Source organism: Narcine bancroftii, chromosome 2, assembly GCF_036971445.1.
Source record: "Narcine bancroftii isolate sNarBan1 chromosome 2, sNarBan1.hap1, whole genome shotgun sequence".
In the NCBI taxonomy this organism is placed as follows: Eukaryota; Metazoa; Chordata; class Chondrichthyes; order Torpediniformes; family Narcinidae; genus Narcine; species Narcine bancroftii.
In genome coordinates, this window is record NC_091470.1 from 81037111 (window position 1) to 81053426 (window position 16316).

At 44.2% G+C, this 16316-nt stretch overlaps 1 protein-coding gene across 1 annotated transcript in view; it reads right to left on the reverse strand.

Annotated features, from left to right (window-relative positions):
• The window catches only part of capn3a (calpain 3a, (p94)), a 198180-nt gene that overhangs the window by 177444 nt on the left and 4420 nt on the right, over positions 1 to 16316 (reverse strand). The window contains exon 2 of the mRNA XM_069917243.1: positions 13739 to 14026. Within this exon, the coding sequence (XP_069773344.1) occupies positions 13739 to 14026 (288 nt within the window). The remainder of the gene's footprint in view (positions 1 to 13738; positions 14027 to 16316) is intronic.

Here is a 16316-nt window from a genome sequence, read left to right on the forward strand (position 1 = left end):
ATTACGTCGAGAAAGAATACCACACCTACCATTTTTTATAATTAAATTTTGAATACCTTTATTCCACACGGAAGAAAACATTACCACACACAGCTGAAAGCACACTAGGCATCCATAGTAATTGCTTTCCTCTTTTTCTTCTCACCAGAAGCAGGAAACACACATGGGCATTTAGTAGACGTGATGGCTGTTTATAGTGCACTCGTTTATGTGACCACTACAGAGGCTGCGAGTATGGTTGAGTCAGCATCACAAGAGAGTATGCTGTACGATACTCTCACGTCGTCCAGCATCGCGAGAGAAAAGCATGCCGCATATTGCAAGCGCGGGAATAGATCGGAATTCAGAATTAAAAGTACAGATTCGACCATCGTAACTTCAGAAAAATCGTAAGTCAGACCATCATTAATAAGGGAGCACCTGTATTATTTTTTGGGCAGGGGTTGGTGGTGGAGTGAAATCAAACCATGCGGCAAGGTCTATGGGAGTCTTTCAAATATTCTGACTGCGCTGATCAGAAAATGAGAGAGAGCACAAAACAACCTCCACATCAACCACACACAATCGATCAGAGATCAGATTCACCCACATTGAAAGCCATCAAAATCTTTAAAAGATATGCATCCTATAAATCTTCAATACCCATGGAAAATGTGAGTGAATTCCATTAAAATACATTTCCTGCACTGAACTCAGTTGTTTCCAGCACATAATAACAGGTGCATTTACCAATTGAGTTTTTAAAGCAGCTTCCTGTTACTTTAGGTGAAGACCTGGTACAATGATCAAAGTCAGTGAAGCAAATATTAAGAATGTGGATCAGGAAATGAAGCTGATTCTAACTGAAAAAGTGCATTCGATACCCAGATTTTTAACCAACTAACACCTTTCAATGCCTTACCATATTCTGCTTTCCTATTTGTTTTCCATTAACATCAATGATATATTTTCCAGTTTATACATCAACTTTCAACCTACATGAGTTACATCCACCTATATATTGAACAAATTTTTAAAAAAATCTTTATTATAATTGCTGGACAAGTACATCTTTTGTATTAAAAGTACTTGTACTAAAGTCCCTGCTCCAAGCGGCAGCCTGAAGTCCCTGCACTCTGCGGCATCTAGAGGTCCCCGCTCCCCATTGGCAGCCCAAGGTCCCCAATAAAGGTTCATTTGTTGAATGTTGCAAGACCTTGCTCATGCATAGTGGAGCAAATCTGACTTATGACCAACCCGAGTTACAACCAATCCTTTGGTCCCCATTAAGGTCAAAAGTCTGGAACTACCTGTATTTAATTGCCACCTCTTTGCCTGATCACTTAATGTGCTTAGGTCACCTTGACACCTCTCTGCATCCTCTCATAGTCATATTGGAACCAAATTTCAGCAGATTAAAATGGTAAGGGAAGTCAAGACTAGGTTTAAAATGCAGATATTCCTGATCCAGGCAAAGACCTTTCACCGAATGAGTTTGCACAAATAAAGCATCCACTTATACCAATCCTGCACTAATCCCATTTGATTCTTCCCATGCATTCCTATTATCTCTCCCAAATTCGGCCACTCACCTACATTCTGGCGGCAATTTACAGTAGCCAATTAACCTGTCAACCTGTGAATCCTTGGGATATGGGAAGAAACCGGAGCACCTGGAAGAAACCCGCAAGGTTTCAGGGAGAACGTGCAAACTCCATGAAATTTGAGTCATTACAAAACACAGCTGAAGCATTTCTCCACACAATGGAAGGATGCAAAGTCCCAGAGAGGGTGTATGTTTACTGGGCTGAGGGGTTTCAGCAATAGGCTTAATCAAGAATTGTACTTAAATAACATTGAGGAGAGATTTGATTGTGAACCAGAAATAACGTTTTTCCAATGGTAAAGAGAAACTGTCCTTATTGATGAATGATCAAAGACTTCCTCTATTAACCAGGTGTGGATAAAAAAAAACCCAAAACAAAAAAAAACAAAAAAAAGAGAAAAAAAATGTTTAATTTAAAAAGAAAGAAAGATGTGAAGCATGCTTGCAAAGAGGAATTGAAAGGAAAAGCTTTTTTTTAAACCAAGAGGGGTGTTGACTTGGAACTCACTGACTGCAGGAGTACTGAAAGCAAAATCAATCAGGGCTATTTAATGAGAGTAATTTGGGCTGCAGGCAAAAAGCAAGGCAATAGAACTGAAAGAGTTATTCATCTACAGTCAGCCAAGACTCAAATGACTTCTTCCTGTGCCATAACAATTCAAAACCTTTCCTTCTGGTGATCCCTTAGAATATAGAACATTACAGCATAGTTCAGGCCCAGGAAGAATACCTTCTGTCCACTACTACTCTCTGCTTTCTACAGGCAAGCCAATTTTTAATGCACACAGCAAAGGTTCCATGGATTCCATGTTTCTGAATGAGTCTCTCATGGGGGACCTTTTCAAATGCCTTCTTTTCTTTCTTTAGCTTGGCTTCGCGGACGAAGATTTATGGAGGGGTAATGTCCACGTCAGCTGCAGTCTTGTTTGTGGCTGACAAGTCCGATGCGGGACAGGCAGACACGGTTGCAGCGGTTGCAAGGGAAAATTGGTTGGTTGGGGTTGGGTGTTGGGTTTTTCCTCCTTTGTCTTTTGTCAGTGAGGTGGGCTCTGCGGTATTCTTCAAAGGAGATTGCTGCCCACCGATCTGTGAGGCGCCAAGATGCATGGTTTGAGGCGATATCAGCTCACTGGCAGGTGGTCAATGTGGCAGGCACCAAGAGATTTCTTTAGGCAGTCCTTGTACCTTTTCTTTGGTGCACCTCTGTCTTGGTGGCCAGTGGAGAGCTCGCCATATAACACGATCTTGGGAAGGCGATGGTCCTCCATTCTGGAGACGTGACCTACCCCGCGCAGTTTGATCTTCAGCAGCGTGGATTCGATGCTGTCGGTCTCTGCCATCTCGAGTACTTCGATGTTGGAGATGAAGTCGCTCCAATGAATGTTGAGGATGGAGTGGAGACAACGCTGGTGGAAGCGTTCTAGGAGCCGTAGGTGATGCCGGTAGAGGACCCATGATTCGGAGCCGAACAGGAGTGTGGATATGACAACGGCTCTGTGTACGCTAATCTTTGTGAGGTTTTTCAGTTGGTTGTTTTTCCAGACTCTTTTGTGTAGTCTTCCAAAGGCGCTATTTCCCTTGGCGAGTCTGTTGTCGATCCTTGCATCTGATGAAATGGTGCAGCCGAGATAGGTAAACTGGTTGATCTTTTTGAGTTTTGTGTGCCCAATGGAGATGTAGGGGGGCTGGTAGTCACATCTTTCACCCTACCTTCATCAATTGTTTTTTTAACCTCCTCAAAAAAAACTGGAAATCAGAAGATAGCCTGAGAATACAGCAATGGTACATAGAAATGAATAAATGTATTCCATTGGAAAAAATAACATATAATTTAAGAAATAACATCACAGTATTCGAACAAATTTGGGAACCATATATGGAACACAACAGAGAAGTCCTACCGCAGACCTCCACCACCTAAAATGACAGAAGGAGAAGAAGACGAAATGAACTGACCCAGTTTGTAAAATTAGATGACACAATTTTCTTGTTTATTTTCATTGTGTGATGACATTGTTTAATGGGTTTAATGTATCATATATGTTGAACGTTGAGTGGATGGGGAGAGGGGGGTGAAGGAGGGAGGGAAGGGAGGGGGGAAAAGTGGAGAAATGACAGTGTATATTCAAGAGGGAAATGTTTATGGGTATTTTGGTCAATATGGTTCATAGTGTGAAAAATAAAAAAATTTTTAAAAACTCAATTAGGCTCGTGAGACATGACCTTGCGGTGGTACACCACCAGCCTACTGCAGGGAGAAACCTCTGTACCTGCAGGAGTGTAAGGGGACAGGACAACACCTGGCCGGCTATCAATCACCCAACCCGGTCGGGTGTCAATCACCCTCCGGGATATAAGCCTGTGCCGGCCTCCCGAGGCCTCACACTGAGTTGCTGCAGCCACAGCCAGCCTGGCCCTGTGGAGGTTTTTGTGGATTAAAGACTGTTGTTCAGTCTTTACCTTGTATGTGTCTGATTCTCTCTAACAGCGCACCACAGACCTTCCCCTCACAAAGCCATGCTGACTATTCCTGAGAAGACTGTGCTTCTCAAATGCTCATAAATCCTGTCCTTGAGAATCCTCTCCCCATAGTTTGCACACTATTGATGCAAGACTCACCAGTCTATAATTCCCAGGATTCTTCCTATCACCTTTGTTAAAATAAGGGGACTACACTTGCCATTCTCCATTCTTTGGCATCTTCCATGTGGCCAAGGAGGATGCAAACATCTTAGCCAATACCCTAGCTATCTCTTCCCTCCCTTCTCACAGAAATCTAGGGTATATCGCATCTGGTCCCATGGATTTATCAATCTTAATGTTTTTAAGAAGATCCAGTACTTCATCTTTCCTAAACTCAACATTGTCCAGCAGACAAGCCTGTTCTACTCTGACCTCATCTTGATCAAAGTCCGTTTCTCTGGTGAATACTGAAGCAAAGTATTCATTTAGTACCTCCCCACCCTCCACCGACTCCAGGCACATGACGCTTCCTCTATCCTTAAGGGGCCCTACCTTTACTCTCGACATCCTTCTGTTCTTCACATGCACATGGAAAGCCTTGGGAATCTCCCTAATTCTACTTGCCAAGGCCTTCTCATGCCCGCTTCAAGTTCTCCTCAGTCCTTTCTTAAGTTCCTTCCTGGTTACCATATAATTCTCATTAGCTCTTCCTTTTTTTTATTTCTAAATTTAATGTATGCTTCCCTCTTCCTTTTAACTAGCTACCTCGCCTGTTTTGTCAACCATGGTTCCCTTTACCTACCATCTTTTCCCTGACTCAGAGGGACAATCCTATCCAGAACCCCGCTCAAGTGGTCCCAAAACATCCTCCACATTACTTCCAATCATTCTCCCATGAACATCTGTTCCCAATTTACTTTCTCATGTTCCTATTTTATCCCTTCATGATTAGCCCTTCCACAATTTAACACTTTCCCATTTTGTCTGCTTTTATCCTTAACCATAGCTATGCTAAAGCACAGGGCATTGTGGTCACGAACACCGAAATGTTCCCCCAGTGAAAGATCTGCCACCTGACCAGGTTCATTACCCAGTATTAGATCCAGTATGGCCTCTCCTCTAGTTGACTGGTCCACATACTGTGTCAGGAATCCTTGGACGCACCTGAAAAATTCTGCCCCATCTACCCTTCTTGCTGTTAGGATGTGCCAGTCAACAACCCTGTAATTTCTGCACCATTCCAAAATCTGCCTACTTATCTGCTCCTCAGTGACCTGAGGGCAAATTGGACTACTCCCAGCACAGTGATAGCTCCCTTCCCTTTTCTGACTTCCACCCACATGGACTCAGTGGAGACTCCTCCACAACATCCTCCCTTTCTACTGCCCTGATACTATCCCTGACCAGCAATGCTACTTCCCTTCCCCCCCCACCAGCCTATTTCTTTTAATACAACTAAACCCTGGTACCTGCATCAGCCAATCCTGTTCTTCCACCAGCTAAGACTCTATGAGAGCCACAACATTGTATATCCACGTACTGATCTAAGTTCCTCTCTTTTATTCCTAATACTCCTTGCATCGAAATAGACACATTTCAAATCTTCCAACTGACCTCATTTATGCTTCCTCCCCTGCCTGTCCTTCCTTCCTCATAAACTCACAACACATTGCATAATCTTTTCTACCTTCCCTATTCCCTGCACTCACATTCTGGCTCTAGTTTAAACCCTCCCCAACAGCTCTAGCAAACCTGCCCGCCAGAACATTGGTCCTGCTCCAGTTGAGGTGCAGCCGGTCCTTTTTCTACAGGTCTGACTTTCCCCAGAAGAGAACCCAATAATCCACAAATCTGAACCCCTGCTCCCTGCACTTCAACTCTTCAACTATGCATTCATCTGCAACAACTTCCTATTCCTACCCTCATTGGTGCGCAGCACAAGCAGCGATCCCAAAATTTCCACCCTTGAGGGCCTGCTTTTCAGCTTCTTTCCTAACTCCCTATATTCCTTCTTCAGGATCTCATCCCTACTCCTATCTATGTTATTGGGACCAACGTGCACCACAACATCAGGCTGCTCACCCTTGTGGTTGAGAGTGCTGTGGACCTGATTAGAGACTTCCCCAACTCTGTTTCCTGGGATGCAATAAACCATCCAGGACTCTTGATCACATTGACAGTACCTCATATCTGTTTGCCTATCAAGTCCCCAATTACTATCACACCCCCCTTCCCTTCTGATCCCCTTTATCTTGACATCCACAATGGCCTTCTGCCCACTTGCCTGGTTCACAATATGTCCTAACAATAAACAATGAGGACCTGACATTAGGTTGCCTGATCCTTCACTTTCATCACATCCTCCATCTCTTGATTTGTCCAATGGCAAAAGATCAAGCTCAATGATAAATCTAGGATGGAGAGAAGATGACAAACTAACATTAAGAACATATGTAAAAAGGACAAATTGCTGCAATATATTCGCGGATTGGGTTTAATCTGTAGAGACAATGGGTCCCCACTGAAGAACCAGCTATTTGATTTAACAGACACTATTCTCCCCTCTGAGTAACTCCAATAGTTTGCTTTTTGCTCAGGATTGCAGCATCTGCAGACTCCTGTACCTTCAACTACAGTGCATCACTGTGGGTGACTGAAGGAATACTGAAATCCACAACCAACATGCTGGAATATCACAGGCTCTCCACTCAGCTCTGGATCACATAGAGAACAGCAACTCATACATGTGGCTGCTCTTCATTCCCCTTCAACACCATTATTCCCTCAGTGCTGCTCAACAAGCTCCAAACTCTGGGCCTCTGTATTCCCCTCAGCAACTGGATCCTTGACTTCCTCATTGGTAGATCACAGTCAGTACCCATTAGAAACGTCTCCTCCTCACTGGCAATCAATCCAGGTGCACCTCAAGGATGCACGCTTAACCCACTGCTCTACTCACTATACACCCATGACTATGTGGCCAGGCACAATTCTAATGCTATCTACAAATTTGCCAATGACACCATAGTTGTCAGCAGAATCACAACAGCAATTAGAAAGCAAACAAGAGGGAGATAGGTGTCACATCAACAACCTTGCACTCAACGTTAGCAAAACTAGGGAAATGATTATGGACTTCAGGAGAAAGTCAGGAGAACACGAACCAGTCCTCATCAAGGGCAGCAGTGAAGAGGGCCAAGAACTTCAAATTCCTGAGTGTCAACATCTCCGAAAATCTCCAAGCCTCCACATTGATGCAATTATGAAGAAGGCCTGCCAGCGGCTACATCTGGTGAGGTGCTTGAGGAGATTCAACATGTCACTAAAGACTCTCAAAAACTTACACAGATGTACCGTGGAGAGCATTCTGGCTGGTTGCATCACTGTCTGTTATGGAGGTACCAAATATCAGGCAGGTTGTTAACTCGACTGCAACATCACAGGCACCATCACTCCATCAAGGACATCTGCATGAGGCAGTGTCATAAAAAAAGAAGCCTCTATCCTTAAAGACCCCCACCATCCAGGCCATGCCCTCTTCACCCTGCTTCCATCAGGGAAAATATACAGGAGCCTAAAGACAAGCACTCAATGGCACAAGGGCAGCTTCTTCCCCGCTGCCATCATATTCCTAAATGATCAATGAACCACAGATACTGCCTTACTTTGCATTTTTCTTGCACTATTTTTACATTTATTTTGTAAGGTGCTTTATATAAATGTTTGCTCTGTGATCCTACCCAAAACATCAAATTTAGTGACATGTTCTTGACAATAAATTCTGATTCTAATTCTGAATATCTATTAAAATTTTGCAGAGAATGCAACAAAGTACAAGAATAAGAATTTCTAAAAAGAAAAACAGAATTAATGATTCAGGTTGAATCATTATTCAGAACTGTGATATAATAACTATTGTGTCACAGTGTGAAATGAAGAACGAGAAAATGATCAGACATAGTCGAGTCGAAGTTCATTAAACATCATTTTCTCAAAACAGTCACCTTCAACTTTATAAAACCCCACTCGTTCTAAACGACGTTATGACATTGTGATGTCATGACATCACGCAGATCCTCCCAACTAGGTTTGATTAAGCCTCTGGTGAGCTGCTACATGGACCATCCCCCCCCCCCCCCAAACCGGCAATAGGAAGCTAAATCTCTGCTGTCATTACTGTCCGCCGCTCTTGGGCTGTTGTCCATGTCTTCGCAATGGGGATCGTGGCAAGGGTCGTTCAAGGTCAAGGTGAGCAAGCTTTAGTCGGTCAATCGTAAATGTCTCTGGATGCCCCCCATTGACCACTACATAAGTTGTACGATTGTTTTTTAGCACTCTGAAAGGGCCCTGATACGGCCTCGGTAAGGGTGGCCCTATAATCTCTACGCACAAACTCAAACTCACAATCCCGAAGTTCCTTTGGGATGAAGGGTGTCATTGTTCCATGCCTTGACTTGAGAACTGGGGCCAGTTTTCCAAGCCGCTCTTGTAGTCTGCCTAAGACTTCAGTCGGTGGCACCTCCTATTCATGTGCTGTGAGCACAAATTCCTCAGATACAATGAGCGGGGCTCCATAAACCAACTCAGCTGATGAGGAGTTGAGATCCTCTTTAGATGCCATTCTTATTCTCAGGAGGATCCAGGGTAGCTCATCCACCCAATCAGGTCCCTGGAGGCAGGCCATCAGTGCAGCCTTCATGTGGCCTATGGAACTGGTCCACCAGGCCATTCAACTGTGGGTGGTAGGCTGTCATGTGGTGGAGCTGCATTCCCAGCAGCCGCGACAAAATGTCCCAGAGTGCAGAGGTAAACTGTGGGCCTCTGTTGGAGGTGACGTAGGTAGGCAGAATTGAGATACCCAGGCAGAAATAAAAGCTCTGGTGTATGAATTGGTCAATGAGTCCATCATAGGAACCACCTCTGGCCACCTAGTGAATCTGTTGATGACAGTTAATAAGGACCTAGACCCTCGTGACACTGGAAGTGGGCCAACAATGTTGACATGCACGTGGTTGACTGCACTACAGTGGCTGGAAAGGCTGAAGTGGCACCTTCATGTGTCTTTGCAGATTGGCAGTCCATGCACATCTTTGCCCAGTACATGACCTGTTTTTTTGAGTCTACACCATACAAACTTGTCAGCTCTCAATGGAGGGGTGGGACAATCTGTGAATGGCATCAAAAATGCAATGTCTCCACTCAGCAGGGACGATAGGGCAAGGCTGACCTGTGGAAATGTCACACAGGAGAGTGGTTCCTTGCAGCCCAAAGTTTCATCCTCAAGTTGCAGGCTTGTAACAACAGTTCTATAGGCCAGGAGCTCATCATTCTGGAGCTGAGTTTTGGTGAGCGCCATGTAGTGTACACCCAGATAGAGGGCACATACTGCTTGAACGAAGGAGCAGGACAGGGTATCAGCCACCACATTACTCTTATCGCAGATGTGTTTAATCCTGGTTGAAAACTCAGATATGCAAGATAGGTGGCGTTGCTCGTGGACTAACCAGGGATTTGATGCCTTCACGAAGGTGAATATTAGCAGTTTGTGGTCAATAAAACCTGTGAAGTCCCTGCCTTCCAAAAAATAGCAAAAGTGTCTGACTGCTAGGTTCAGTGCCAACAGGGTCCTTATCGAATGTGCTCTATTTTGTTTCCGAAAGGTGAGTTGTCTACTAAAAAACACTAGAGGCTTCCATTATCCATTAGTGTACAGTTTCAAGATATCCTCTTACTGCCGCATTGGATGTGTCTATTTGTGGATGGACCAGCAATGTTGCCTTCGCTAGTGAGTTTTTGGTCTGCTGAAATGCTTTCGTCATTTCCTTTGTCCACTCGAGTTCTTTGGCATCACTGAACATGAGGTCAAAGAGGGCTTTCATAATATGAGCTGCAGAGGGTAGAAAGCAGCAATAGAAATTGACCATCCCCACAAATTCCTGGAGTCCTTTGATCACATTAGGCCTCAGGAATTTGAGGATGGCTTCCACCCTGCTAAGCAATGGAATGCCCTGGCTACTGATCTGATGTCCCAAGAACTCAATAGAAGGCTGCCCAAATTTGCACTTGGCAGGGTTCACAGTTAGCCCGAATTCCTGTAGGCAGCGCAAAGAGTAAATGCAGATGCTGCAGGTGCTCTTTGTGGGAGTGGCTGGTGACAAGCATGTCGTCAAAGTATACGAAATGGAAGTCCATGCCACACCCCACTGCGCCCATTAGTCGCTGGAATGTTTATGCAGTATTTTTGAGCCAAAAAGGCATTCTCAAAAATTTGAAGAGACCAATCGGTGTTATGATGGCTATCTTGGGCACATCCTCCGGGTTTACAAGTATTTGGTGGTACCCATGCACCAAGTCAATTTTATAAAATATCCTGGCCCCATGAAGATTAGCTGTAAAGTCCTGTACATGGGGCACATGGTAACGGTCTGCAGTGATAGCATTGTTGAGACTCCTGTAATCCCCATGAGGTCTCCAGCCTCCTGTGTCTTTGGGCACAATATGTAGTGGGGAAGTTCACAGGCTATCAGACATATATGATTCCAAGTTCCTCCATTTTGTGGAACACTTGTTTTGCAAGCTGTAACTTGTCGGGCGGCAGTCGTTGGGTGAGGATGTGGTGTGTGATGCCATGTTTGGGTGTGGCAGTGGAGAACTGGGGAATGACAATCTGGAAATTCCGCAAGAAATTTAGTGAATTTATTATTTGAGTACTCCATGGTGTCTAAGTGTGGGGAGGGTAGTTTGGCTTTTCCAAGGCATCAGTGAGTGGGCTCTGAGGAAGTTGGCACCCAGCAACAGCCGGGACACAGCAGCAAGAATGAACTTCCATGTGAACTTATTGTCGCCGAATTTCAGGGGTATAGTCTAAGTGCCATAGAAATGAATTGAACTATTATTCACCACAGTGAGCAGTGGACCCACACTCCTGGTACGGGTGTCAAAGCCCGAAGGAGGAAGGACACTAACCTCTGCACCCGTGACAACTAGAAATTTGCGCTGGGAGAGTTCATCCCAGATGTAGAATAGGCTGTTAGAGTGGTCAGCCACCGTAGCCATTAGTGACTACTAGCCATGGTGTTTTCCTGGAAAAGTGCAAGGGGGAGTCAGCAGAGGCAAGGTCCAGAACCTCAGTGTTGATGGTAAAAACAGCAGGTGGCTGTCATGGAGTCATGCTTGTCCAGAGGAGCGTGTGCCCTTGTCGCCAGTATTTGTGAAGTCTAGGCCTTTGGGCATGCGCAGCACTAATTTCTGTGGGACATGTGCTTGCTGTTTCACACACCATAGAATGTCTGCACGGGCGGCCACTGTTCGAGGGTTATCAAAGTCTTCGTCAGCCAACATGAAGCGGATGTCTTCTGGCATATGCTCTAAAAACAACTTCTTGGAGAGCAAGCAAGGCCTATGGCCATCTACCAGTGCCAACATGTTGTTCATTAACTCCAAAGGGGCGCAGTCCCCTAGGCCATCGAGGAGCCGTGCAGCTTACTTGCGCCATGAGAGTCCATAAATCTGGAGAAGGAGAGCTTTTAGGACTTCGTACTTGCTGAGAGCTGGTGTTAAGTAAATCCACTACTCAACTGGCTGTGTCCAGGTCAAGGGCGCTTACCACATGATAGAACTTAGTGGCATCCACGTCTATCTAGCAAATGTGGAAATGCACCTCAGCCTGCCCGAACCAAACTTCATGTTGAGTGGTCCAAAGGGCAGGTAGTTTGAGTGAAGTCACTGCATTGTCCATGTTGGGTCCAAAATCTGTTTGAGCCCGTCGGGTTCACCAATGTAGCAACTGTGTTGCAGTGCAAAATAAAGAATGAGAAAATGATCAGACGTAGTTGAGTTGAAGTTCAGTAAAAGTCATTTACTCAGTCACCTACAGCTTTTGAAAATCCCATTTTTTTCCAAATGACATCATTGCATTGTAACGTCATGATGTCACCCAGAACCTCCTGTGCCAGTTCAATTAAGCCTCCGGTGAGCCACTACAATATTATGTTTCAAATTGCAAAAAATAGAGGGAAAAGGGGTGGAAAAAAAGCAAGTATTATCTAGGATAGGTTGGAGCTAGGAGGCTGAATAACAGCATCATTTTTAAATTCATTTTCCAAGATCTGGGCAGCCATTGCAAGGTTGCTCACTATTGCCCATTTTCAGTGCCCCTGAGGAGGTGGGGGTGAGCTCCCATCAAAATCTTTCTGCTCTCACAGTGTGGCTGGGGAGGAAGTTCCTGGACTTCAACCAATTAATGATGAAGAATTGGTGATATATTTCAGGTCAGGGTGGTGTGTAACTTGTAGAAAAATCTGCAGCATGCACATGCACCTGCTGCTCATGTCCTCCTTGGTGGTGCTATGGGAGAAGCTGTCGTATTTTGTAAACTGAAAACATTGCAGCCATCTTAGGTGGGTTGTGGTGGAATGAATGTTTAAGGATGACTCAGACAAGCAAATTTGTCCTGGATAGCATTGAGCTTCTTGACAGTTGTTGGAGTTGCACTTATACAGCCAGGTGGAGAGCATTCCATCTACACTCCTGATGTGTCTTATGCTAGTGGAATGAACGTGGGATGTCAGGAGATGAGTCACTTGTTTTGGGGTACCCAGCCTCTGACCTGTTTTTGTTGCCAAACCATTTAAGTAACCTGAAGGTTAACTCTTTTTTTTAACAGTGGATGGTGAGTGTATGAAATGGGCTGCTGGAGGAGCTGGTTGACCCAGGAAGATTAAGGAAAAATTGGACAGATTAGGATATTATGGGTTTAGAACAGTGGCTCTCAACCTTTTTTTCCCACTCACATATGGCATAGGATGCCATAGGTGCTCTGTGGTTAGTAAGGGATTACTTAAGGTGGTTTATAAGTGAAAAGAAAAAAAAAGTTGAGAACCACTGGTTTAGAGGGTTATGCAGCCAGGTGGGACATTTTGGTCAATGTAGGCAAGTTGGCTCAAAGGGCCTGTTTCCATGTTGTATGATTCTATGGAGCAGTGGTTCACAACTTTTTTTTTCCACTGCTATGGAGGGATAGTTGACTTGTTGGGTCAAGACTGCATTAAGATCCATAATTCCACTGTCAGTTTGTTTTTTTTTGCTCTGGGTTCCAGTATCTGCAGTGTCTTGTTTCTCCAGACCAGTGAACTTGCTGGAAACTGTAAGCACAGCAGAGAATGCTGAAAATCCTCAGTGGATCAGGCAGCTTCTCTGGAGAATGGGAGAAAGAGAGCAAGTAGATAACCTTTTTGACATGAACTGCAAAGGTGTTCATCTGAATTTGCTGAAGTCAGCATGGGGTTCTGATATCTGTGGAGTGGCTGGTAGGAAGATGAGATGTTGCTCTTTGAACTTTCCTTCATCTTCTATAGGACAGTGGAAGATGCTAAAGAGAGATAGAAATCAAAATAGGATGGAGAAATCCCTCTGTTCATTCTACCCATCTGTAACTTCAAACTTTTTTTCCAATCCTGTTAAATGCTCTTCAACCTGAAGTGTTAACTGTTCCGCTCTACAGAAGTTCACTGATCTGTTGCGTATCACCACCACTTTGCAGATTTTTTTTTCAGGAATAATTATCGGGATAAGTGGCCCTTCTAACAGAGAAACAGTGTGGTCCAATATAAATCATACTACGTGAGAACAGAATACAACTAACCATTGTCAGTGTACTGAAATACACCCAAGAAAGAACACAACACTCACCACAGGTCTTTTCCACTCCAGCTTGAAAGGCAAAAACTGGCTGTAAAATAGGGAAGAATCATCTGCAGGGAATTCTGGATCTTCAAACAGAACACCTTTCCTCAGGCACTCATCCTTCAAATGCTGGAAGACCTCGCTCTTGGCTTTGACAACATCTTTGTTGCGGTTGATAATGGGATACAGGCCAAACTTGCTGGGCAGGGGATGACGAGCCAGTGATTGCTTCGCTGAGCTGATATTATGAGGCATGGTGACAGCACCGCAGGTTTCACAAAAGAGGAAAGAAGTCTACAAGGAAAAGAAATAGCTGCTGACTTCAGAGGCTGGATGTTTTCACGAATGAGAGAAAACACATTGACTGGCTGAGCCTTGCAAGTTTTAACACAAAGCGAAGCATTGCAAGCAGTTTCCCCACAATCATGTATACTTCAACAAAGCATTCAATGGTCAATTGTCCCACCATACACAAGTTCTATTCCACCTAGCCAGAGGAAGAGTTGTTTACTGTTGTTGCAAGCTGCCTTTAATAATTAAATTAAAATCACCCACTTGTTGAGTGAATTTACGTCTTGATTCCTGCTCCTCTCTTGCACAATTTCCAGCTGTTCTGGTTTCCTAGCATAAGTGAAGCTGGTAATATTAAACACTAAAAATAAACGCCAGGAGGTTGTGCTTAATGGCCTCTCTATTTCTGCAAATTCCTTATATGGTGTCACATCAGATATATCAGATTGCATTTAGCTATTTCCCTTTCTGAATTCGAGTATATGATGGCGACTGATGACACTAATGTATAATTTTTTAACAAGAGCTATGTCAGACATATTACCCACAAAGCAGTCAAAATCTACACTTAAACAAGTTTAAGTGCTGTTTGCAATTGAACTGTGATAGAGTGAGGGAGAGAGCAGGTAAGGCATCCAGGTGCTGCCTGTGCAGTGTTTTTTTATGTTCTCCCTGTGACTGTATGTATTTCATCTGGGTGCTCTGGTTTCCTCCCACATTCCAAAGACTTGCAATTTGTCCCCAGTGTGTGAGTGGGTGGAGAAGAGTAAGTGAGGGGTTAATACGTTAATTGGCTACTTTATAGGTTAATTGGCTGCTGTAAAGTTCCCCAAGAGTTTAGGTGAGTGGTGGAAACCAGGAAGAGTTGATGGGAATATGCAGAGAATAAAAATTGGGATTAATGTAAGATTGGTGCATATAGGTGGTTGGTGACAGGTACAGACTTTGATGGGCTGTATCTCCCCATGATTCTATGTAAATTGGCTGGGTGAAGGAACAGGGTGAGAAGGGTGAATGGAGTGGTGTGAGAGCCAGAATGGGGTAGTGAGAGGAGGATGGGTGAGGGCAAAGCTGTGGTGAGGAGGCTGTTTGGAAAGATGGGTGGCCAGGTAAACCAGTGGGCAGAAGTTTGAGCTGAGGGGAGGAGGGTGCAAAAATGGGTGAATGCTACCTGGGACAGAGAGGGTGGAGTAGATGAGAAGGTGGTCAGGGGCAGGAGAGTTGAGGGAGATATGTTTGAGGTGAAAAGGGTGATAAAAGATGGGTTTGGCATTAACTGCTGTTTTTCTGTGAAAGCTTGTTTCCCAGGTGAGGGCAGAAAGTTGAACATTGGAAGGTCAAAAAGGTGGTTAACAATAAGGTGTAGGGTCAGGAAGTGGACAGAATGAACACAGGCATCTTGAGAGTAAGTCTGGAATGCTATCATTCATTTCAAGGGGGAAAGAATATAAAGGCAGGGATGTGATGTGGAAACATTGGTCAGACTACACTTCAAATTTTTTTTGTGTGAGTAATTTTGCACTCCATATCGAAGGAAGGATATGTAGGCATTGGAGAGGGTCCAGAGAAGGATTACAAGGATGATCCCAGAGTGAAAGGGTTTTTATATGAGGAGCTAGTCTGGGACTATACTCACTGGAGTTTAGCAGAATGATGGTGAATCTATTGAAACCTATTGAATAGGCTTGGATAAAGTGGATGTGAATAGCAACGTTTAAGAGGCATCCATTTTGATGGACACATGAACAAGGCAAGAATGCAGGGATATAGACCACACACAGGCAGATGTGTATTTTCAATTGGAGTCATGGTTCATACAGACTTGTTGGGCTGAGGGACCTGTTCCTATGCTGCACAATAAGACATTGTTTTGTTCAACATCGTTTGGGGATTAGCCCTTTTTCAAGGTATGAGGAAAAAGCAGACAGGCACCTGAATGAAAAACTGGAGAGAGTACAGAAGGAGGAGGGACAGCTGCACAGCTAGGAGAATGAGCCCATAGAGTTCTCTCCTGGCAGCTGAGGGCAGAGTAGGCCTCAAGAATGATTAATGTTGTCCACTCAGAGGATGACAGGATCTTATATAAGCCGAAGCAGATAAATGAAGCCTTCAGACAACTTTATGGAAAATTATATAAATCAGAATCATTGATGAAGCCTGAGAAAATAGATGAATTCCTGTCAAAATTGGAGTTAAAAAATTTAGGTCAGGAAGATCAGGAGGGATTGAATGCTCCCTTCGCAGAAGATGAAATAGGAAAAGCATCGAGTCTGTTACAAGCTGGCAGGTCTCC